Source organism: Dermacentor albipictus, chromosome 1 (genome assembly GCF_038994185.2).
Source record: "Dermacentor albipictus isolate Rhodes 1998 colony chromosome 1, USDA_Dalb.pri_finalv2, whole genome shotgun sequence".
NCBI classification, from domain to species: domain Eukaryota; kingdom Metazoa; phylum Arthropoda; class Arachnida; order Ixodida; family Ixodidae; genus Dermacentor; species Dermacentor albipictus.
In genome coordinates this window covers 317,027,318-317,054,303 of record NC_091821.1, presented here as the reverse complement: position 1 = coordinate 317,054,303, position 26,986 = coordinate 317,027,318, and the positions used below count along the sequence as shown (strand labels likewise).

The 26,986-nt window shown below is 38.9% G+C and overlaps 1 protein-coding gene across 11 annotated transcripts in view; it reads right to left on the bottom strand.

The window, feature by feature from the left end:
* The window catches only part of LOC135904132 (protein tramtrack, beta isoform-like), a 227,153-nt gene that overhangs the window by 142,459 nt on the left and 57,708 nt on the right, over nt 1-26,986 (bottom strand). For 3 of the 11 annotated variants that reach the window (XM_065434752.2, XM_065434761.2, XM_070531588.1), the window contains 2 exons: nt 22,536-22,705; nt 1,868-9,983 (listed from right to left, as the gene is read on the bottom strand). The exons of 5 other annotated variants lie outside the window; for them this stretch is intronic. In XM_065434752.2, the coding sequence (XP_065290824.1) occupies nt 9,651-9,983; nt 22,536-22,705 (503 nt within the window). In that variant the 3' untranslated portion in view covers nt 1,868-9,650. Of the gene's footprint in view, nt 1-1,867; nt 9,984-22,535; nt 22,706-26,986 lie in introns of those variants that run through there. 3 more of the 11 variants (XM_070531583.1, XM_065434799.2, XM_065434773.2) reach the window with 3 other exon arrangements.

Sequence of the window (26,986 nt, the reverse complement as noted above, 5' to 3'; positions counted from 1 at the left end):
TGGCAGTTTGATATGAGTACTCAATTAACTTGCTAGAAAGATATAAATTAAACAGCATTTCTGATTTCATATAAAAATTATATTAATCCTATTATGATGCAATTAACACAGTCATTTGCACTTACATCTCCATATGACATGAGGATCATATAAACTATTAAAGCAAGTGCTTTCGTGCAACAGTGAATAAATAAATAATAAATAAATAAATAAATAAGTAAATAAACAAACAAAATATGCGGCCATCTATCGGATCTTTCCTTACTGCCAAAAGCGCCTATGCTTTCTTACTTTGATTTAACATTAATCACTAAGCGTGGCATCTGTTCCTTACTAAAATATTAGCCAAAAAAGGGCGACTGAAAGCCTGCAAACATTTAGCATTTCCTAGCATGTTTAAACCATTATTGAGCTCTACTAAAAGGATTGACATGAAAAATGATGGCTCCTGCAGCGCCTCATAACAATCTTAAATGGCTGTTCGGAGTTTGAGATACACTATTAAAACATTTCAAGCTTTTAAGCAAGCACACAATGTAAAAATTTATATGGCAAAGCATTAGACCCATTATTCCAGCAATGCTGAGCAGTGTTATCAGAGTATGCAAGTACATGCTCAATGTTAAAAATAATGTTTCAGGAACTATGTTTGCAAACAACATTGCTTCCAAAACATTCAGAAGAAACAGCAGCTGCTTAAGTGCAATTTATAACACTGCAATCACACAATCATGATTGTCTCTTTAAAGGGAACCAACACCAAAACTGGGTGTCAACACTCGGACCACAGCACATGGCCAAGAAAGTGGAAGAAGCCACTGTCATGGCACCTGGTGGACTTAACATATTTCCTACTGTCATTTACACTCAGGCATGAATGAGTGACCAGCTTTTGCCCGAGCTAAACATACATGCACTGCAAAAGCGGGCACAGGTGTGCTTAGATGTGGAAACACATTGCTAATGATGTTCAAGTGCTACGATGGGCTCTGCAAAAAGTAAGGATATGGGCCAATGTGCCACAGCAATTAGAATGCCATCTCCTTTAGGGCTTAAGCAAATGTCATCAGCAACATTTAGCAGTAGACTGATACAATCACTGTCCTCTGACCACAGTAGATACCAAACTAGGCTGAAATGCTAGCACTGCCTGTATCTGCAATGATGACGTAAAAGCTGTGTGCAACAGCCAGAAAAGTTCATCAGCTAAAAGTAAAGCATCAAATCTGCATAAAACCCACAGACTCACTTACGAAGAGTGAGCATGTAGTATCTGTGAATGTTAGCAATAAGAAAGCAGCTATATTTGTTTGCCATTTTTACATCTTATCAAGTACAAAGCATAACATAAACTTCTGATATGCAGCAACCCTGAGGTATGTGTGCCAGTAACAGCCCACCTACAAAATAATTAAAGAAAGCTGGCATTTATTAAAAAGATTAATACAACTATGCTGTACAGTGACAGAACCATATAGTCACATTTATGACAATATTTTTTTATGTAATACCCTCAACTGAAGACCTTTAATGGTACTGTCAGTAAACAAATAATACTAATATGAACATTAAATTAAACATCAATAAGCAAACTGAACTACTTAGTACCAGAATATCAGTTTTTTTCTCCATTAAACAAAATGGCAGTAGCTGCTAGAAGCTACAGTAATAATGTGCACAAATAAAAACAGAATTTAGCTTCCAAGTTTGCATGTTAAAATAAAATAAATGCAAGTATTAAATATTACAGCATATTTAGTCACCCAGACAATAACCAAAGATAAGTGTTCTGTTAAAATCCCAAGTAGTGTTTGTAACAATGTGCATGCTGGATCAAGGTTACCACATTAAAAAATTAACAAGGCCATTTCATGCCATAAGGCAAAATGAAACTTTATTTGTAGTAGAAACGAGAAGTGTGAAACAAAAAAGAACACTCCCCATCATTAATTTCAAGTATCTGTCTTCTGCTATGCAATAATGCAAGAACGAAAAAATGTAAAGAAAGGTGAGCATGCAAGAGGACTACAGCAGGGAGTCCGTATTGCACTGTTCACAAACATCACAACATTAAAGGCAGCACCAGCATCCTAAAAAAAAAAGAACTGAAGAAAGTCTGTGTATTAAAAAAAAACTAAAGATACTGCTTCCAAAGAAAAAGAAGAAAGAAAAGTAATACTCGGTGAGACAAGTACAGTGACACAATTTGTTATGTCTGTTTCCTTTGCTCAGTATATCCAGAACTTAAATGGAAACCACATTTTACCTCTATGAGCCTGTTAAATAACTCTTGTTACTTCACAGACAACATGCATTTATGCTTATATGTATCAGACAAATCTTACAAACAAGTCAAACCACGCTCATAACAGTGTCTGACAGCGACACAAGCAGTAGAATAGTGACTAGAGCCAGAACAAGCTAAAGTTTGCTGAAAAAATTCAGGATTGTGCCAAAAGAAAGCAATGCCTCGCACACAGGTAGAACAGACTTGTCAGTCACTGTCATCCAGGCTGAAATGGCATGCATTCTACACTGAAAAAATTTTTAAATTTTGCAGCCGATAGGCTTAGTAGCAAGCGCATAAAAGCACTGCTCTCTAGATACCCAACGCATAAACAAAAACAAGGTTTTTCCGCACCTATATGCATAAAGTGTACTGTAGTGGTTGTCTTTCACTAGTTTCTCAGATGTGGCATAGAAATATTTCAAATACAGGCATGTAAGGGGCTGCTATGAAAATAATTACAAGGGCGGACGACCAGTTCACTTGCAGTGTCAATTATTCTCACACCTTTCTTGATGATAAAATGTATAACTGATAAATAGCTAAGCCTGCAATGCCAGGTTCAAGCACACAATTCCAAAAGACAGATACTTTAGGTTTTACAGTTGAGGCCAAACGACCGTAACAAAGCAGCATGCAGGTATGCGGCGACCACATGCCCTAGAGGCAACTCCGCACCAAAACCTAGTTCTCATACACATTTCAGGCAGCTCGGTGGTGTGGCTGTGAGATTAAAGCTACCTGGAACTTTTAGAAATGTGTGTTGCTCATTTTAGGCAACATCACATACCTGGACCTCTAAGATTATTACTAAAAATAGTGCGAAGCTGCCACTTGAGCATGCAGGTATATTTCTATGTAAGTAATATTCCTGGTACACTGGTGGGCAGGTGAAAGATTGCGGCTATATTTTGTGCCATGTAATTTGTGCCACCATTTCTCACATTCCACCTAACATTTAATGAAATTTCTTTAACACAATACACTGGCAGCTAAGCTAGACAAGAAGACAAGTTGATGTAGGCTGATATCACCACACTATGAGAAATGCAGCTGCTCAGCACTTTTAAAGAAGCCATGGTGACAAAATAAGCAAAAGGCAAACTGGAAAAATAGATCCTGGACGCTAGCCAGATCAGCACACATGGATATGTGTGCACCAATGAGCCACCAGTGCATCTGATAATTCATCATTCAGTTGCTATTGTGTTTACACATGCCAACCATGTTACCACTTATGTCGGGGAGCACGAAAAGATAGACCAATGTTTTAGCATTTACGTTATCACCTTTCTTCCACCTTTTCTGAAGCCTTGATTCTCATTTTGTTTCTTACTGTCAGTGTCTGCACTTCAATGCTCATAATAGAATTATTGTCCAATAAACCTCAGTTGCAAGTGTGTTTTTCCTGTCAACTTCTCCAGCTGCCTTTTAATACAATTTTAGTGTGCCTTTTGCCCCAAAATATGGACTTAGAATGGTGTCAGCAAGGAGACACACTCTATATGTTATCATTCAATGCATGCTAGCGAGAGGTATTCTAGACGCTAGCTTAAAAGATCAGGTGTAAGGGTTAACAGGGAATATTCCCACAATCTGCTGTTTGCAGATGACACTGTTCTATTTAGCAGTAGAGATGAAATGCAATAAATGATTGCCAACCTGAGTTTCCAAAGTTTCAGGGCAGGTTTAGATATTATTACGCAGGAAACTGCATAACAGCCTGGCAAGGGCACAAAAGAGTTTATGATTGGTTGCCAGCCCCTTCAAGCAGTGTGGGAGCACTTTATGTACACCTATTATTTATAGAGGACCAGGCTAACAAGGAGGAAATATTCTGATGAATAAAAACTGCTTGGAGTGCTTGTGAGGGCACTCCAAAGTTATTAATAGCTCACCAATAGCTTACCAATATTCTTCAATAGAAAGTATGTAATAAATGTACATTCTACCAATAAGGATAACAAAGAGGAGAAGCTAAGAGCCACAGAACGAGCAATAGAACAGAAAATCATAAGCTTAATGGTAAGATATATGAATGAACAGCCAACATGCGTGTAGCTGATATTCCAGTTGACAAAAAAGAACTGGAATTCAATGGGTCATGTAATGCATACAGCCGATAACCACTGGTCTATTAGAGAAGCACAATGGACGCAAAAGGAACAAAAAACACAGCTGAGGACAGCAGAGAATTTTGTTGTGCAATTAGAAAATTTGCAGGCCTAGAATGGAGTTGGCAGACATAAGACAGGTGTAACTGGAGACTGCTATGAGAGGCCTTCATCGTGCAGTCAACATGAATAGGAGGAGAAGGAAGGCAGAAATAATGTCTAATGATACAGGTCGAGGTACAGGGAACGTCCACCTCCACCAGATATGTTACGTAAGAAGACGCAAATGAAAAGCTATATACAAGTATATTTACAACGTAATACGCCGCACTTGGCCAAGAGGCAACAGCCCGCGCTAGCCTCTAATCGTTGTCGTCGTCTTCTTACTGCTCGCCTCTTCGTCATCGGTAATACTATTCCGTAGCAATATTAAAAGAAGATAGTCAAACAGGAGACAATGGCAATTTTGACACAGGACTAACAATATAAACTTAAGGGTAGTTAAGGGCATTCAAAGTCATTACCTTCATACTTGTAGGAGGGCATTACCTAAGCATTTGTTGCTGCTGTTTATTTTTCTGAACTTGCGGCAAGTAACAAACCTCAACCACTGAACTTTTAATCTTCCCTGCTATAGAAATGCAACTCTCCTTACATAGGTGATGCATTAATGCAAGCAACAGGGCATATTTTTTTTTTAGAAGGCAAGCAGTCATAAGCTTACTAAAGACAACTCTAAGCAGAATCTAAATTGCTTGTCATCATTAAGAACATCAGAACTGGCTCCTATTACTATGTTCTAATTAAATAAACATGAAAATGATGCGCTGAAAAAAAAAAATTGAGAAGCTCCTTTGAAAAATAAATTAAAATGAAGGCATAAATATGGTTTGAGATGATTTAAAAATAAATGCTTCTTCTCTCATTCGACAGCAATTAGGAAGATGTCTACACATGTACTGTACAAGAAAAGGTCCATGTGCGTGCGACTTCCTGGCATTGCTGCAAGACGTGAAAAAAGGCATTAGCAGCATGCAAAACTAAATATTGCAGCAGATTACATGAAATACCCAAAAGAAAAGGCAACTTGAGACCACTAGTAATAGTTTTGACTACCAGTCAGACTCTCATTTTTGGATAGCAGAGCTACCGACACAACTCAAGAGAGTATTATACAGCTAAAAAGGCATAAAAGTATGTAAATGAGGCTTCCTTAACCAGTTAGAGAAAAATAGACATGTTCCAGCATTAAGAGATACACCAAGAAATAGGTGTTCCATGCAGTCTCCAAGAATAGGTGTAGACATGAAATGCCCATAGCCATAGCACCAGACACACACACATACATAATGCTTTGCTTGTATGACATAGATAATGTAAAGCAATCACCTGCATTTACCTGACTGCTACATTTCAACATTTTTTTTTAAAGCATTTATATACTCACGTTGTATAAAATTTACTAAATTTCTTTAGGAGGCTCCTAACTTATGCAGTGTTCATTACCAAGGCTTGGTTCACATGCAACGTGCAAGCCATTATGGCTGCAGCAATGCACAGCATGCCCCCAGCTGCAGTATGCTGTGTAACTGCCACATCCATTGGCTCTTACACATTTTTTAATCATACTGCAACTTATAAGTGCAAAAAAGAAATCGTAAGCTTCAAAGAAATAAATACAGTGTATGGGTTATTTATGCTAGGTATTAAGTTTGTAGTTTACAGCATAAGTTTTGTTTAAAAGGTAGCTCACACAGAAAATAAAACTGAAATGATCTGTCTCATACATGCATAACTCTAGATGCTTTGTTAGGAGGCACAATATATATTTCAAACTTTATACAATCACTTGTTCAGTAGCAGCTGTGGTAAAAAACACCCAAACAAAATTTTCTGGACAAGAGAGACCCTACAGATCACCTACGATGTTGAATGCCCTATTCCTGCACTCCCTGAACTGCTCGCCTCTCACTGCCACTAGGAGCATCACAGCATGAAAGGCGTCACAGCTGTGATAACTTAAAACTGTTACAATCAGTTTTTATTCCAAATCCACCATTAGCCCTCCATGATAAATCAAAATGGCTCGAGCCCCGCCTATATGAGCGTGCAGCACGAGCCATGATGACTCATCACGGAAGGCTAATGGCAGAATTGGAATAAAAATTGATTGTAACAGTTTTATGTTATTACGGCTCTTGATAGTGAAGTTAGTGCTTTAGGTTATAATTAGTGTTTGTAGTGCCACAAAAAATTAAAAACTCTAATCAACTTTTGTCTTTTGTGGCACTAAAAACATTAATTTTATTCCAAGTATAACATAGTTGCTATTCACCACATCAGCACAGAACGACAGACACTACACTGACAAAGCAGCAGAGAGCACAAACTAAAGTGAAGGAACAAATGTAGGGAAAGCCAACTGAATAAGCATGACGAATCGTGCACTAAAATATGGGTATAGCTAGCTTAGGTGAGCTAGAAGAAAAAAAAGAAAAACCACAGCATGAAACATCACTTGGTGGAGCAATACTCACATAAGTGAGTCTCACAGCATCCAGAGTAACATTAAGGACAAAGATGAAATCCTTAATTTTGACAAGGGGCAACTTTGAGTTGCTGATAACTCTAATCATACAAAATGATTCTGTAAACTTCTTGCATCAGTGCTTTTTCAGAAGCAAGACACTGCTGTAAGGCCTATTTAACTAACTGTGAACTTCAGCTAAAGTTAGTGTGGATGAGGTGTACTCAGGCTTAATTTCTAGGGAGGGGGTGGAATACAATATCTTTATAAGCATGGGTTATAACTTTGTAGAGCTTACGAGTGTCAGAATGGCTGTTAAAGCAAGGCTGGCAGCAGAGTCTCTCTGCAAAGCAACAACATGTCAATGTGAATTGGAAATTTCGAATTGGTTCTCACAGATAACATTCTGTATAGACTACCAAAAAAGATACCTATAAGCATTTAATGTGCAAAAGAAGATGAATAAAAGCAGGTTACCAGCCGAGACCTACAAATGTTTCCACTAACTGAAAAATTTCTATATAGTTATGTCACTGGTGTATGCATGTGCTGTGATTTGTTACAAGTTCAATAACATAAAATTTCATATTTAGTCTGGCATGTGGCACGAGCGAACAAATGGCTGCTTACAGGCTAGATGCACATTTCTGTAAGTTCACTCAAAGCTTCCAGAAATTCTGATGTAGTGCTGCTCTAGTATTGAAAAAGTTCCAAGGATGTAGTCATGGCAACATGCAACAACAGGAGCATGACAAAAGGCATCATATTTCCCTTAAAGACAGCAAAGCTTGCCCTATAGAGAGTTATCTGACAGTAGTCTTGCGGTATTGAATGCAAATTAAAAGCAGGGCTATCTACCGCAAACCACATATCACATAACGGCACCTTGTTCAGCCCAGCTCTGCTTCACGATGGCTGGCTGCAGAGCTAACAGTACTGGCCCACATGCAGCAGTTCTGTTCTTCCTCATCATTTATGCTCAAAGAGCTTAGCGGTGCTGTGACTCTATGACACTCTTTTTTCCCTTTGTCTTTGTCCAATATATTCTTCCTCTTCCCTATATTTTCTTTTTAACTTTCTCTCTCACGGCTACGGAACAGTTCAGATGTCTATCGAGAGAGACTTTTCTACTCCTAAGCCTCTTCGGCAGATACTGCTGGCCCAGGCTATCAGATATGACCATGCAAAGACTACCTCCATATTTCATGGTGTTTATGGCGATAGCGATATGGCTTTAACCTTTTGAATGGGCAGTCGACAGTGTACTACACAAGGCAATATTGATCTAGACTAACGCAAAAATAAAAACATGAAATTGTGCATGAATTTCTTCAAATATATTTTTTTAAGTGAGAAAACACAAACAAAAAAAAAAATAACATGTGCACTGTTTGGCATTAACACGGATTGCCCCACACTGCAATACTTTCTTCATGACATGTGGCCTTCCGACTGAAATAAAGCCTGTGAACATAGCCCTTTCTGACACAAAATACCAATATGTATTTTACAGGACCACCCAGTGCACGGCTCCTAGCATGTGCTTCCACATTTTATGTGTGCTGGTTTTCATAATCAGATTGCCAGCATCACAGTTTTCAAGGAATTCAAGATGAACATCAATTTTAAATGGAAATGTTTTAAAAGGGCATAAGAACAAAAATCTTAATTAAGGGTGTTCAAGGTGTCTATATCATGATTACAAAATATTTGTATTTAAAGGTGTTGATGTTATAGCAAAAAAATAGCATGAACATAACTGAGACGTTAAAAAATAATGACACAAGTGACACAAGCTCTCATTTAAGTGCTCATGCCAGTGTCCTTTCTTTATGTTCCCCATCCTGTACATGCTCTTTTTCACTCTGACACCATACCAACTCGCCAAGCTGAAAATCTCTATTGTGCTGATGTCATGAGACTGACCAGCATAACTGTCATTGTTATTGTGTTCCACAATACAACAGAATACTAATGAGCAAATTTTTTAGGTAAGCATGCCACAAAATAGCTCTTATCGCAGCTGTGTCAGACAATGCACCCGCAACAACCATTTACCAAAGCTCAACATGTAATGGAATGCTTTCATACAGGCTGGAAAGCTGTATGGTGCAAATTCACGATACACTGACATCCTACACATAAAAGATATGCAGCCACTTGCAGCTGCACTCCTTGCCCAAGATTGTGCATCTAAAGATTACTGTCCTGCTTCCAAGTGCCTCAATTAGGATGTCAATTTCTCTATAACATCACTTAGTCTTGTTTCACTAAGTCGATCTAAATCGTGCTCAGTGCTTGCAAAAGAAACAAGTCTGCTTTGCACGAGTGTTCTAGAAGATCACAGTAGAGGCAAATAAATCTTATCTTTGGCTCCGCAAACATTGTCAAGCAGGTACCATATGACAGCTAGTGTAACAATCAGGTAAGTTTTGGTCCATCCTAGAAGCTGACATTTGAAAAAGAGCTTGCTCATCGTACTTGTGTTTTAGCAGCAACTGCCTACAATCGTCACATTCTATAGGCTTCTAATGTAACTTCTAACCGAGATCTGTGGAATGACAAGCTCAATAGTTCTGTCATAATGCAAAATATTATCACTGAAATGTCCTGAGCAAGACACCACTTTCATTAGTGCTTCTGTTGATCAGAAGCATAAACATTTGATAAACACTTCTCAACAACAGCTTCATATATCTGCCTAATCATCACATGTGGTAGTTCACACACTGAAGAGCACCAGAAGACACCAAGCAGGTTCTCCCATGTGGACAGTTCTGCAGCCGAAGTGTGCCTCACTTTGATGCCACCACACTGCCTCCACCATGAACATTCTTGATGTGCATGTGCATGTTGTCACTGCGATTAAATGTCCTTGTGCAGATGTGGCAGACAAACACACTTGGCACCGCTGCATGCATTGTGCGGCGATGGCGTGACAGGTTGGCGTTTTCTGTGAACTCTGCTCGACACTGGTTGCACTTAAAGAGGCCCTTGAGGACATTTCGTGCACGAGAGGCGTTGCGAAGTGCCGGACGTGTAGCGATGAGTGGAACTGAAAGAAGAGCAGCACGTGGTTTAGTTTTACACTGACCAACATGTCAGTTTTAGCTTGGCTGGTACTGGACCATTATAGCACTTAATGTCACAGGACAGATTATGGTCACAAAAGAGGAATGAAAAAATGCATTCAGAATGCACCTCTTGTGCTTGTGTGATCCTCTCCCATGGCCATTGTTTGCCTACTGGTATTAAACACAGCAATGTTTTGTGCTCAGCTGGGCGAAGGGTTCAGAAGGGTAGCCAGTTCACTAAGTGCTCAACCATAACACACAAAATTAGCCACATACATGTTGCTCTGGCCATAAAGTCCCGGCAATGCAGTTGCAACATTAAAGAGGAAAAAAGGAAAGTCCAAAAAAACATGAGTGTTACAATGAGGCAAATGAAAACACAAGGCTATATTAACTATTCTTGACAAATATAAATTTAAGGCTGTAACTAGAACCACTGGCAAACAAATAGCTTACCTTAAATGTATCTTTGAATTTGACTGAACTAGTAAAATTCACACTGCATGCAGTATTATCAAGGCTAATCCCCGTATTCAGAAAGGCAACTTAAGTTGAAGCCCATGCTTGACTCGATCTAAATGACGCCTATCGTGAACGCGCTGAAGGAAACGCGGTGAGCGTCTCTGGCCGTGGTAATGCCAGGCGTCATTTAAATTAAGTCAAGCATGGTCTTCAGCTTAAGTTGCATTTCTGAATACGGGGTTAAGTGTGTGTTTGGATACTCATTATTTAATTTTTTCGTTGTGCCCCAATATTTGCTAGAAATTATCCAACAGAACACTGCTACCTTCATAAAAAGGAATCTACAAAGTCTTGCACAATTTTTCACTGGCTCAACATCTATCTTTTTTTTTACCTATGCATCTTATTTGTCCGCTATATTAAGAGGTTGGAATTGCGTCTCGTAGACAAATGCGTTTGTTATGTCCATATATGCCAAACCAGTGTAGTCAACTCTTCCCTAAATTACCTGCACAGCCATTATTCAAAATAACCAACACTTCAAGGAAACCTCATACAAATTTGCGTAGTAGCAGCTATTCTTGTGCAATGCCCATAAGCACATCTGTTTTTATTTGCACATCAACTTAGAATGCCTTCTGTGCCTCTGACATTTGAGACAGGTATAAATGTAAACAACAAAAAGTGGCATAAGCCAATAAAAAAATTAGCTGCACAGCGAAGTTATGGGGTGAGAATTTTTAAAATAAAAACTTTTGTACTTCAATATGAATATCTCGAAACATTTTAAAATCCAAACAAATAAATCTTTAACTTTATTACGATATAACAGCCGACGCTACAAAATGCAGTCGTAAAAATATTTAAAGAAATTTTTTTTGGTGTAGGTTTTTCACATCGTAGATAGTGTATACATAAAATGGTAAAATGCACTTCTTGAATCAATTTCAGCGCTTATACAACAGAGTTTCGATGGGCAGATCACTTAGGATGCACATCATGCACCTGCCAACACACACAGCACTACAGAATAACATACTGCAACGCTAAACATTGCTGCTTTTGCACCGAATAAAGCAGACCGCAGTATATTCAATCAATTTTTCCTTGAATAAGCGTGAGATATGTCAACCACACACTACTCAGAAATGCTTTAACAAACCAGGGGAAAAAGAAAAGCATGAAATGTAGCTTGCACCAAAATACCATGCAGCAACTGGACTATTTGGTGTTCAAGGAAGCATTCCAACATTTAAGTTTGATTTAAGATTTTAAGCTAGTCAATTGAAAACTTGGCACAAGTAATTTCTTTCACAATAATTTCCATCAGCAAATCGGATGACAAATAGACTGCCATTCCTGCTATCTTGCATCATATGAAAATCTTTTTGTGAAAGAAATTTTATTTTACTTTCTTTGAAATACAACAGTTCTTAGATTTGTTTCTGAATATCTATGAAAGTTGGCACTGCATGGGAGTTTTAAAATGTGCAAAGCTGTGACATTAGGCACCACAAAAAAAAAATGCAACAAGACATTATCACAACAGAAAACCCACACACACATAAAAAGAAAAACAACCTTGTGGCACTCTTACCAGCCTGTCCCAAACATGACAAGCTGGACTTTATTGCATTCAAAATAAACTGCAAGAAAGCCCTCAACATCAATCAAATTCTAGCAAAAAAACTATCATAACTTCATTACAACAAGCCACTTCAGTTTATTCATACACAAAGAACAGCAGAGTTCCTATAAAATCTTGAGTTTACTATAAAAAATCACAGTACTATTTGGCACAAGCCTTAAGAAGAACTCTCTCAGTAACCACCATAAAACATGACAATGACAATACACTGCAAGTAATACTCCACTTATTAAAGGTCAGTTCTTATAGCGCAAACTCAAATAATAGATAGCGTAAAGTGATTAAAGGAACATGTGCACTGCTCACATGCCAACAAATAACAGAATGGCACTCCCAAATTCACACCATTATACAGTAAAACCTGAAGATACTCGTTTATTCAAAATCACAGATAATTAAACTGCACTTTTTTGCTGCAAATTTTACCAGACAATTTGGGCAACCAGCATGCTCCTACATAGATATTTTGTTGGCTCAAGCTTTGGTTTACAAGAACCCTAGCGCTGCTCATGTCTTCTTTAGCAGTTATGAAGGCACGAGACATACTATGGTTGCCTTGATAAACAAGCAATAAATTTCATGTAGCTTCACTCGCACTTGTTATTGGTATTTTTCTTATGCAGGCAGTATGTTGCATAGATATACTGCAAGAATCGTGCTGCTTGCAAGGAAAAGATGTAGCACCCAGTTTTCTTGGGTGCAACAGTGCCAATTCTGAAATTCCAATCGCACTCACAGGTGTCTTCAGTATAGCACTGCATTACCATGAGAAGCATGACTGCAGATTGAAATATTTCTTATAAAATATTTCACATCATTTTCTATGTAACTGCTGTGAGACTGGGCACTGTGGACATTAAGTTTTCTGTTGCATTAGAAAAATGCTGCTATACTAATAGTCAGCTAGTGGTCCGTTTAAGTTGCATGATGTCCACACCAAAATGACTGCCAAAGCACAAATATACTGCAAGAATTGTGCTGCTTGCAGGGAAAAGATGTAGCACCCAGTTCCTTGGGTGCAACAGTGCCAATTCTGAAATTCTGTGTAAAGTTGTACAGCTGAGCATCGGACCCTGGGTGCCACAAACACTCCTGCAGAGATGAATGAGTGCTTAAAATAGCTATGTAACAGGTTGATAAAGGTAATATGTGTGTCTGCATCAAAGTTTCAAGTTTCAGTCCTCAAGCTTTTTTATTTTATTGTGTAACTTTTATTCCACAGAACTATTACGCCATTGTGCTAGATAATTAACATGTTTTCCATGGTTCTATATCTTTTAAGTTAATGAGGTCAAGTATCTGTGTTATATCGCAAGACACACGCTAAAAATTATGCCACATTTTCCAGTATATGGTTTATGGACTACAAAAGCAAAAGCAGACTTTTCATGTAATGCGGAATATCCAAAGGTGCAGAGTACACATCATTTAACTTTAACCTTTGCTTTTTACAGTCAGAGGGACCTTCACCAGCTGTAAAAGATGCTATTTTACATAAACAAAGCCTGAATGCACCTGTGGCTTTTCATGGCAGCAAAAGAAAACCAGCAATGATCTTTCTAATGTTGGCACCTGTATGTGCTGTAAAGCTTCAGCATACTCCATGCACTCGGTGCAAACTATTAAAAAAAAAGTACAACTACAGTTCTAATTTCACCTTTACGTGCTGGTCAGCCTGTGAACTTCTGAATTCACAAAAATACCACTGACACAACATCTAGAGGGGAAGGGGTTATAATGCACACTTCTTTTTTAAAGCCTGGCTTCAACATGTGCCTTTTGTGGATACATAAGCCCATTATTAACGGTAATTTGCCTTCAAACGCACCACACAAGCAGCAGCAAACTTGGAACAGCAAAGACTTACCAGTAATACATTGTTTTTTAAGTTACAGTGACCGTTTCAGCGACATTGTTATTGCCTATTTCGCCTGCTCAAGGGGAGACGCTCCTCGAAAAAACATTCCTGAAATATTTGTACTAGAGATTTGAAAATCCACGCACTTATAGAGCATTACAAGCAGATCTCAAATATGTCATTAGTTTCTCCGTAGCACCTTTAGCTCTTGAGCTTGTGCTACACAATGGCAAAATAGAGTGATTTTGTGGGCACCTTACTGTGTAATAAATTTTCGTAAAAAGCTTTGAGCTGTAGCTTAAATTATGGGGTTTTACGTGCCAAAACCACTTTCTGATCATGAGGCACGCCGTAGCATGGGACTCCGGAAATTTAGACCACCTGGGGTTCTTTAACATGCACCTAAATCTAGGCACCCGGGTGTTTTCGCATTTTGCCCCCATCGAAATACAGCCACCATAGCTGGGATTCGATCCTGCAACCTCGTGCTTAGCAGCCCAACACTATAGCCATAATAAATAAGCTGTATAAATAATAAATAATAAATAAGCCACTAAATAAGCTGTAGCTTATTTAGCTCTTTGTAGACCGCTGAGTGCCGATATTTTTCCAAACAGCACCTACAATAATTGGAACTATGAGAAATATCTTAGGGCACTTCAACTAACTTTTTCCACAATCACATGAAAATAACCTTGTACATTAGAAATTGTTTTATACAAACGAAATTTGGCATAATCTTGAAGATTTGTACAGTGCTGATACCTACTTGAAACAACAATATCTTCAAGCAATAGTTGCAAAAGTACAAGGTTATATTTCAGGGAATCAAGAAAAAAGATTAGTTTCAGTATCTGTACATGATGTTTGGCTAGATATTTGCACTTTGTGATCTACAAAGAGCTAAACAAGCTACAGCATGATGCATTTTGTGAAAATTTAGTACATAAAGAAGTGTTCACAAAGGTTACTATATTTTGCCATTATACATCACATAACTCAGAAACTATAACAGCTACACAAAAAGTAATGACATATTTAAAATGTGCATCGGAAACTCTATAATTGGCTGAATTTTGAAATTTCTAGTACAAATAATAAAGAAAAAGTTGTTTCGAGGAGCGTCTCCCTCTAAGAAATTTGTCTGCATAAACTTGCACGAATAATGTACCCATCATGGCTTCCTTCACCATCAGAATACTTCCAACAGAAGGTTTGGAAACTGACAGGCAAAGCTTTTTCACTAAAATAAATTAGTTTTCAGAAAACTTTATGCAACATTCGTAAAATCACAAAATGAGCCGCAATTTGTAAAGTTCATGGAAAATTCGAGCAGGTGTGCCTCTATGAACTAAATACTAGGCACAGGCTATAGACCAGAAAATGCAAAACTTCTAAATAGAAAAAGCGAGAGAACAGCATCTTGCGACTGCTCGAGAAGCTAGCGTGGTTCACGACAGCATAAAGAAGTCAAACACTTCCAGAATGGTTATGGTCGTATAAACAGTTGTCCTCTATTTTGTTTTATATCGCTGCCAGATAAATTTCTGGTATTGCGCAGTATGTTATGACAACTACTAATGGGCGGAGTGCAGTTTGGCTGCAGTAAAGCTCGATTTTTACTGATATGCACATTCTTCTTTTCTTTTCCTAGAGAAAATTATTAACACCAAAATAGTTCTCGTGACACGTTGGTGCAGATTGAAATGGATAAAAGATATGTTTACAGGATGCAAATGACTCACAACCTGCTTAGCTGTAATGACATGGTTGCCCAATTCTAAATCTCGTGTATCTGGAGTCCACATTTCGTAACAATCTATTTTGTTTTCCATCATTTTGCACCCTTTGTCACTGGCTCAAATGTCCCAGAGTTTGAATTATTATCAGGACTGGCCACTCAGCATGATGAATTACAATACAAACAATGAAAAAAAAAGTAGTGGTTAAAGATATGGCCCAAGGGCTCGAAGTTACACAGCTCATGTACAATAAAAAAAAAGAAGAAACCAAGCCTTAACAAATGTGAAAAAAAAAGCTTTAAAAACGGATTCTGCACTAATTAGCATGACGATAAATGGGAGATCATACCATAAAAGTAAAGCAAAGCACTTAATGCAACACAGTCGGAGATTGATGGCTTCATCAGCTGAACACTTGCATTTAGGTAAGTTAAACAACAAATGTAGTCAGACAACTTTTAGTAAAATCATGAATTGTCTAACATTTTTAAGTCTAGCAAATATTAATTTGAGTTTTTGAGGACTGCCTACAACAATTCAGTGTGCCGTATTTATGTAAAGGCATAGGCAGATGTATTTTCGTATAAGCAATGAGCACAATATAACTGACTAACCGTTGTGCTGTGTACAACAAAGAAATCAGGACTTTACAAGAGCTCTACAGTACCCATAAAAATATATTTGACAACAACGAAACAAATGTAACAAGTTTTGCAGATCTCAGCATAATCTGATTGAATCATGCGCAATAACTGCCTGGCCTGAAACCTAATCTACATGTAGAGGATGTTACACATTGAGCACATCATGGTCCATAGCAATGTATCTTGTACATATTTCTCAACTTTGACAAGTACATAAGTACATGACGAAAACCTCACAAAATCTTGTATAGCCACACAGTTTCTAATGTTTAACACAGTTCCTGTTTGCATAGGCTACTTTAGCTTTAAGGCAGCTTCACTTTTTCAGAAACAGAACAGGCAATGTAATTTTTATGTAATACACAAAATTGTGCTTGAGTGCAAGTAAATTCACGCACTGCATTATTCCTATAAACTAAACTGAGGAGTTTAGTCAAGACATCTGAAAACATAAACAAAAACATATAACAAGAGCCTTATTTTCTGCTAACCAGCTAACCAATAGTATAACAGCCATATCAAGTACAAATATATTGTAGAATCAAAGAGAGAAACAAGGATGGGCATGGCTGTGAACTTGGCCATGATGTACACATAAGGGCCGAAAGTTAAAAACTAAGTTTGAACTATGTAGGAAAATAAGAATTACTGCTTCGGATCCTCAAGGTACACTGAAGTTACTGAAGGAAAGGCGAAGGCCGTTACACACAGATGAGCTTGAGTAAAAGTATGATTCTATCTTCTTTTTCATGCCATTTCCTCCGAAAACCAACCATGCAGTTTTAATGAATGTGTAGACAATCGCAATGAACTCCTATGCATTGCCTGAGAGCTGTTTCCAACATGAGAATTGATGCTTTGAAAGCTCTCAGAGAATGTGAAAAAAAAAGTGTGCCTTCGGAAAACTGAATGACACAAGGCACACAACATCCAGCAAAGGCCATTCACAAATATGCTATGTCATAATGTCTTTAAATAGCACATACTTAATGATGGGATAACCTATGAAGATTGGCACTATTAAAGGAAGTTGCAAGAGTTCATCGTATCACAATTTTATTGCCTAATCGATAAAACATGCCACCATCACAAGTATTTCTAGTATTTCACTCGCATGTATACTGTGCAGTATAACACTATAAAAATTGTAACGTCTTTCCACAATCAAAGCAATGCATTATTAAATTCTAATGTGACTCCTAAACAGTGTTTTACAATTACAATTTACAATTTACAATTACCATCATAACCTGCAACAATCACATTCAAAGTTTAAAAAACAAAAAGATGTGCACAAATACAGGTAAACATGTAGCTGAAAGCTGTCTCATCTATTCATCATCCTTAGCTTGTACCAGCAACTTTTGGCTGGTGGAATTTCATCGTTTTATTTTATGTGATGCCCAACATTCTCCAGAAACAGCTGTTTCAAATGCAATGTAATAATTATATCCAATATGTGGCATAAATTTCATTGTTATATGTAACCTATGTCTGCATAGCGATTTAGTATTGGAAATGTGGCTGGCTATTACAATCTAATTATATGTGATATCATTATATGAGGACTTCACAGCATGTTTTCACAGTACTGCTAGGCCACATGGACCCAAGACAGCTACACAGAAGAAATTAATTTGGAAGTCGGTTACTCACCTCGGTTGCTTTGCTGCCTGTCACTTCTAAAGAAGCTAGGATATCAAATAATAACAACTAAATGCTGCTTTTGTCAATGTTGCAGAGGAAATAGAAAAAGAACCATCTTAGAGAAAACAAAAATCAAGTTAAATATTTTGGAGGAATAAATGCAGAGACATAAAAGGTGTGTCTGCATTCATTCTTCCAAAATATTTCACTTGATTTGCTTGTGTATATATTGCCATAATAGCCATATGTGAAAAATGAGCTGGAATCTAAATAAAACATTCAAATGGGCATTTGTGATGTGACAGTAAAATTTTCTTTTATAACAATGCTAATGCTTTTTTTTTCTTACAACCAAACCTAGAAATATTAATATCAGACACCCATTACATACCAATAAGAAGTGGTGAGCATTACTTGGCACTATGAAGCTCATACTCCTTGTTTGAACCTGGAGCTTGGCCAGTAGGTACACCAAAGTGTACCAAAGTTTCAAGATATAGGCCTCTTAAATATGGCAAACTTGCCTCTGGCTTTTCTTTACATTACCTACATTGCTTGATGCCTAAAAAAAATGCAGAAAAGAATGATCTCTGGACTGAAAAGCAGGACTACTGCCAGAGTGATCTTGCATGTGCACTCCAACAGATTACTTGCGATATGTAGGCAATTTACAATACTCATTATGCACCTAGTTAATTAACCCTTTAACGCCTGTTGTCAAGAATTTGCAACATACCGAATAAACACAGCCTATGCCCTGGGAGTAAGTTTTCTTGGTCAACTGCCTGCTGTCACACATTCACAACAATGTTTTTCAGCACCGACATGCGATGCCATTTAGGAGCAATTGCAGGAGGCAGGCAACCACTGTTTGGAGCCGTGATCAATGATGTGCTTGCACGTGCAACGTCAAATATATTGAACAGGTTTTGTGAACATAAAGAAAGTTGGTTCTTGCTTACAAAATTTTCTTCATACATGTATTGTTTACATCCTAGAGATTCGATGGGTATGTAATGAGCTTGAGAACGCAGTTCATTTATGCATTACCACTTTGCCTAAGGTATGTCACGAATTTACAACATTCAGCATTTGCAGCACTCAATGGCTGTAGCAACATGTTGTCCAAAGACCAACAAAGTGTATTGTTTTTCGGCAGGTAATGGACATTAGGCCCTTTTAAAGTAGGAAGGCGTTTCGCTCACGTCTTCTGCCAGAGGGTATAAGCAATGACAGCTGCCAGAGAGGAGGAGAAGTCGTGTGAAGTCGGTACCTGCAGCCAGCGGCGAAGCTAGAAATAATTTTTCAGGACATGCACCTGACAAGGGTAGGGGTGCAGGGCAGGCAGGTAGTGATGCATTGTTGCATGTCATTTTGTGCAAAATATCTCTGGAACAACAAAATTCTAAGGAGGGGGGATTTTAGTCCTAAACCCCCCCCCCCCCCCTTCATCCTTTACCTTTAGCCGGCTTTAGCACTGACAGCATCAGACACAAGTTAGCCATAAACAGCACATGCCAGCCATGCAAGCACCTAGGATGGAAGGGACAGACAGTTTTTGATGTGCACAAAGTGCTATGTACACCTCTGTCTGCACAGAAGTGTCAACTGTTTTCAGTATTTTTAACTGTCATAGGTTACCATCCATCCATAGGTTACCAGGAAATGTTGTATCACTAATTCATCAAATATGTGGTCACGCTTAGTGAAAAATAAGATGTTTTGTGCAATTGAAGCTAAGAACTGCCTCATACTCTTTTTTTTTTTCTCACGATGTGTGCAACATTTCTTGGCTTAAGTGCCAGATGTCGTGAAATTGCGACATACCACAAACTTCACAAAAATTCAGTCCTGACACAAAATATATGTGGCATTCAGTTTCGAGGGCTAAATAAAGTTAAAATCTCCTTCAACAGTGTTTTCTTCCATGCCTATAATACTTCCGGTGTCAAAGGGTTAATTGCAGGCAAGGAGAGTGAAAATCCGAATCGCCTTTTTATGCTTCCCATTTAACTGGACAAAAGCAGGCGAGTTATACTTGTCCACGGCACTCTTGACTGTGAGTAGCAAGATATATGAACATTAAAATTCACTTTAACAATATTTTTCCACTTCGAAAGTGGTATGGAATAGCAGATTATACATTAATTAAAACAGAACACATTCCTTGTGAGAGCTGTTTCGCAATGTCTCAATTTCTGTGCATTGTGGCCAGACAATGGGCTACATGCCATGTAACACTGATGCATGTGATGCACATTATTAACACTAACGGGCCACATACATTCGCTTCTTTTTCAGGCTACAAATACAAAATTACACCACCCCACAATTGGTGCCTTGCAGACGTTATCGAAGCATTGAGCTATTTCACGCCAACCTCATAAGGTGACCTGCCAATGACCCACAGTGCAATGGGTCACTACCATATAGAGACGATAACTGATTTTGCAGTTAGTACCTCAGATATGATGCATGAAAGTTTCTCTGCTATTCCCACTAAGATTGTCCAACAATAGTCATCACTTAACTGCTTTCACTCACACCTGGGCAGAACTTTCTTTGCTTTAGCCTTACCTCCTTTCAATAACTACTGGAATTGATTTATGTTTAGCAGCCAGTGTGCTTTGTTCAAATATTGTATGCAGATTCATATGCTTTTTTCAGCATTTGGACTTTCTTATTGTTGTGTCTCATTCCTATGTGGAGGGAAACTCAATAGAGAATAAAGGGGTAGCCCCATCTTGCACTTATGATTTTTTTTTTTTGTCATTTGACTCTGGTGTGTCACCTCCCACACCACCAGAGCATATGTGAGTGACAAGAGGACCATAGCATTTCTAGTCAGCTACAGGCTCTTCATGCTTTTTGCAGCTGGACTTGACAATTCTTTACCTGCACTGACTTTTGCACTGACTTTTCCAAAAAGGCACTGCTTTCTCACCACAGGAATGAATTAGATGTTTGCTGCCACAGAGTACAAGACACCCAAAATATGACCCACCAGTAATATGCAATGCAGAGAGAACATTAAAATACCCCATTCACTCTAAAACCATTATAAAATTGATACCTAACTTACAGCAGAGACATTCCACAACATTTCATAAAGCAACTTCATGATCAAACTTGCTTCTGTATAACCTTGAGCCTTCTGGCCAGACTATTAATTATGTTTGCATGTGAAAGTATGAACAGTATTGTTTAGAAGTAATAAATATAAACATTGCATAGTTGTTTCTTTATTATATGTAAATTGCAGCTGTCCTGTTCACTTGGCTTTCGTGATAATAGAAAGCATTCGCAAATCACTTGAACAATCGCCTGCTGAAGCAAATGAAGCACAAGATTAGCTAAAAAACAAAAACAGAAACGCTCTAACACACTAAACAATGATGGTGCTGTCACTGCCTAAGGTTACTATCACAATGCAGTCTGCTTTTGGCTATAATCAATAAATAATATAAACTTAGGTCTCCTTATCACTATGCCACTAGAAAGAACCAAGCTTCATTGATTGCAAAACTGTGTTGATTAGCGAAAAGCAGGCATCAAAATACTACTGTCTTCAGAGCTATGCCTTTCACTTTAACAATCTAGAAAAAGGCAGTGCTTTATTATAACACCAATATCAGTTTTAAAATGTGCATGTTGACTAAGTCGTGACTAGAAATGCAAGAAATGACTTTTATATATGTTTGCGAGTTGCCAGGATAGAATCCCAAGCCAGCAGAAAAGAATATGACTAGTTTGTGCTGTCACATAACAGGAACAACTAGATTAGATTTACTTTTAAAGATTGGTGACTTGCAGCCGGAGATGTGACAAAAAGGATCAACATGTAGCAACAAATAAACAGACAAGAAAGTATGTAAAGATAATTGAGTGTTTCTGTGTGATAAAACCCAAAATTCATTCCAATAATATCAGACTAGATCACATCTCAAAAAGAGAGAGTGCACACGATGACTTACAAAACTCAGCTAAGATGTATATATAAACAGCCAACCATGATCCATAATAACACAAGCGCAGTTCACACTTCAACTAAAGCTACCAAGCACAGAACTCTGGTAGTGTAGTGCTGTCAATTTAGTGCATGTTAGTTCAACACTCGATCATTCTTGCTCAAACATGAGGACACACCAAGATTTGAATATGCATTACCAATGTGAGCAATCTAGTATTAAGAAACAGTGACAGACATTCTGAGGCTACCCAACAGTGCTTCACCACAGCAACAGTGCAGCAGTGAGAACTCAAAACATTCAACAGTCACAGAAAATGGTTTAAACTCTCAGAATGCTTCAATAACAGCACAGCAATGCTTAGATATATCTTTTAAATAAACAACAAAAAAAGTATTCATGCTCTGACGTGGGCTCTCACGGTGATGAAAACATCTCGGGCTCATGAAACTTCCTGATATGGTTGCGACGTGTGGATCGCCAGCGAAATTTTGCTCCACAGTGAGGACAGGATAGTGAATTCTCCATGTGGACACTGAGATGCTGTTTCAGTAAAGGACGTGCCTTGAATACTTTTGAGCAGAAAGAGCAGGAGAAAGAGTCAGCTGAATCGTCACTTGGTGGTGGTGGTGAAAATGATGACCGAGGTGGCCGTGAGGTTAACCTTTGCCTTGATCCGGGTATAATGCTCCATACCGCACGATGATAAGATGGAGACTGTGGCCTTACATCATCTGAAAAGGAAAGAAGGGCAGAGTGAGCAATGTGGTTATAAACTTGGTGTAATTATCCTATTTAATTATTACTTAGCATGGCAAAAAACTTTTCAGTGCACAACCAGACGAGGACGGTGAAAGAAGACAGGAGACGCATGAGCACTAACTTGCAAAACTTTTTGACTGAAACCCACAAAGCGGTAAATAAAGGCCTTTTTGGCCAGACATCATGCAAGCGCATCTAGCGAAACTATCAGTGACGATGCAAGTATTGTAATTCCTTTGAAGATAAAGCAATGGACGGCTTAGACATGCAGTTATCTCCTAATCTATCGATCATCTCTGCCTGGACAATTTCATGCGTCAGTTGGCAGCTGCTTCTCGTGACGAGGGCGCATTAGTGGTAGATTGGCACGCAGCTTGATTTTTCACAGGAGTCTGTGCTTTGGCCAGAACTGGAAACAGCTCTAAGACTATCACTATACTCACACATCCTACAGTGCACATCAAGAAACCCTCCGCACTTTTTCCTCACATTTCTATGGTGTTCACGGAGGCAGCCATTTTAACACCGCCCACTCTGACCTATAAAGTCTTACCACAGGCAATTGGTATACTACATACAATCGATTCCACACATTTCACAAACTTGTCCTTGTGCTTCTTATTGCACCCAAGCCTGTGAGAGGCGCAAGGACTGGTCATTCTGCACATTTTTTAAAACTTGTCAGGAGCATAAAAAAACAACTTGAACACTTGCATTTTGCCCAACCTTCTTTAGTCAATGCGACAAGCCATGAATGTGCAAAATCACCACAAGTTTCTGCTTCTCAGCGGAAGCCTGCATGGCATCCGGCAGCTTTGGCTTACATTTTAGGATGCCTTCAGCGACACTGACAAGAACATGAGTAGGGTACTTAGAAGCAGTCAATGGAGGGTTTGTTCATTGATGCTCGCAGCTTCAATGACAAGACTTATGCAATGTATTAGAAAGGTGTGGTTTTGTGATGCCCCTCTTAACCAGTATTGAATGGGCAGAGTCGTCAGTGTTGCTGAAGGCATTCTAAAATGGAAGTCGTCAAAACTGCCTGATGCCATGAGGGCTTCTGCTGGGAAGCAGAAGTTTGCCGTGATTCTGTATGTTCACGGTTTGTCGCATCGACTAAATAAGGTTGGGCAAAAGGTGAATGTTCAAGCTGTTTTTTCTACTCCTGACAAGCTATAACAAATGTGCAGAATGACCAGCCCCTGCGCCTCTCACAAGCTTGGCTGCAATAAGACGCACAAGGACAAGTTCGTGAACTGCGTAGAATCGATCGTATATAGAATACTGATTGCCTTTGGTACAACTCATATACGAAGGTTGATCCAGAAATACGGTTCCCAAAGAGCCCCAGCCCCATGGGAAGATGCGAGGCAAAATCCGGCAACACTGCTGCGCATTGCTGTTCCCCCACTCTTGATTACTCCTGACCACGCTTCGCTGCACCACTCATTTTTGGCTCGGCAGCCGTCCGATACGGAGCATCCCATTGTTGATCTCGCCAAGTGCAAGACTCGTTCTGTAATTCGCTTTTTTGCATGTCAAAGGGACTCCACCCGTGGATATTCATCGTCAGTTGACAGAGGTCTATGGCGGCAAGTGTATGTCCGTTCAACATGTCCGAAGGTAATGCAGGGAGTTTAGTGCCGGTCAGAGGAAGTCCACGATGAAGAATGGAGTGGAAGACCGTCAGTTTCGGAGGCAGTTATCGAGATGGTCCAATGCGAAGTGCTTCAAAACAGGAGGATCACCGTCCGTCCGTGAACTTGTTGCTCAGATTCCTGGTAGTTTTTAAGGTACAGTGGAAAGAGCTTTGACTGAAAAATTGGGGTATCACATGTGTTGTGCTCAATGGGTACCGTGGCTATTGACATCAGACCACAAGGAGAAATGCCTTGACTGCGCTCGCCAGTTTCTTCAAAAGTGTCAAGATAAGGAAGGATTGTTGGACTCCATTGTTACGAAAGACAAAATGTGGTTGTTTCATTTCACTCCCAAAACAAACAAAAATCCAAACAGTGGTATCACCCAGAGTCACCAGTCGCAAAGAAGTTCAAACAAACTCCATCTGCTGGCAAGTTATGGCCAGTGTTTTTGGGGATCGTAGAGGATACTGCTGATCATTTCATGGAACTTGGGACAGCAATCAACTGAGACAGTTATTGTGCAACGCTAAGAAAACTCAGGCGAGCTATCCAGAACCACTGGTGAGGGTGACTGGCGGCCAGTGTAACGCTGCTTTCAAGACAATGCCTGACCTCACGTCTCACGTCAAACCCAGAAACTTTTGACAAACTTTGGGTGGGCTGTGATGCCCCACCCACCGTACAGTCCAGACCTCGCGCCTAGTGATTATCACTTGTTCCCCAAGTTAAAGGAACATTTGAGTAGCCAACGCTTCCGGAGCGATGATGAAGTCATTGAAGAGGTGAAACGATTCCTCAATGGGTTGGCGGCGTATTTCTACAACATTGGGATATTGGGATATAGAAATTGGAGCACCATCTACAAAAATGCATAGAAAAAGATGGCGATTATGTAGAAAAATAGAGCAAAGTTTCATCTTTCCAATGATGCAAATTTTTGCGAGAATAAACAATATTTTCTACTTTAAAATTGATGGGAACCTTATTTTTGGATCAACCCTTGTAGGTCAGAGTAGGAGGTGTGAAAATGACTGCCTCCATGAACCGTGTACAAATGCGAGGGAAAAGTGCAGAGGGTTTCTTGATGTGCACTGTAGAAAGTGTGAATATAGTGATAATCTTAGTGCTGTTTCCAGTTCCAGCCAAAGCGCAGGCCCCGGTGAAAAATCTAGATGTGTGCCAATCTATCACGATTACATGTGCCAAAATCACAATAAGCAGCTGCCAACTGATGTGTGAAATTATCGAGGCAGAGATGATCAATAGTTTAGGAGAGAACTGTGTGTCTAAGCCGCTCATTGCTTTACCTTCAAAGGAATTACAATACTTGCGTCGTCACTGATAGTTTTGCAAGCTGCGCTTGTGTGATGTTCGGCCAAAAAAGCCTTTATTTACTGCTTCGTGTATCTCTATACAAAATTGTTGCTAGTTAGCGCTCGTGTGTCTCCTGTCTTCTTTCACCGTCCTTGTTTCATTGTGCGCTCAACATTTTTTTTTTTCATGTCTTACCAACACGCCCCAAAACCCACATTATTGACTTGGCAGTACACCAGGCAGTTCATGGCATTTTACCTGAGCTCGAAAATGCATTTATGAAATACAACTGTGAGATCAGCTGCCTGAAGGCTTTATCCCACTAGCATATGTGTAACAAGAGGTTGCTACTAAGACAGCATCATCACTCGTAGTTTTAATGCTGAAGGAGCTGACACTGACGTAGCGTCTTGTTCAAAAAACAGCAAGAATGCTACTGCACCAAAGCGAAATGAAAGCAGTTGCAACAGTGGTTTTAGCTGTTCACAGATTAGGTCCAATGAGTCATTTTAAGCTGTACTCATCCAAAAGATGCGACAAACACCTTGGAGAAATGCACTGTAATTGGGCCTGCTACACCTACATAACCAGCTGATAGATACAGGGGCAAAAATAAATACGCCAATCATGTCAAAATTGCCAGATACATAAAGTTTTACAAATACAATGTCTTTTGCCTGGATTGCAAACATAGAATACAGACATCTCACACGCTGCAAGCTTCAGCTCACCAAATGTACTTGTTATTTGTATACAACCATTTGCAACAATACTTAAAGCTGAAATAATACATCCCATTCTAATTCTGACTTCACATAAAAAATATGTACAAGAAAACGTTTGTATCAAAATGTAATGGGCGCTTTCAACAGGAATATGCCGATGTGGGTACATCATTTAAAGGCCTTAATAAAGAAGTAAGAACTGCTGTCCGGTAGGGAAGATAAGGCTTAAAAAGATTGGCTAAGGTAGTCAAAATCAATTTAAGTTGCGTGCAAAAAGACTCATCTCTGTAATCTTTCTTATTTATTTTTTAAAATTAAAGTAAGGTTCAGCATAGACTGGACAGATGAGAATAGTGTTTACATTTATTGCAAACTGAATAGTGTTTACAAGTGCAATTATTTTTATAGCATACTAATTGAATCAGCTGAACTCATGATGGACTTGAGTGACGAAGGACAAAGGCAAGCAGAAATTTATTCGGAAGGCCTTCAACTAACTGGTAGAAGGATTAAAGCACACAAAAAAACTAGGACGAAGAACACACTTGGACGGAACCGAAGCCACTTTCCA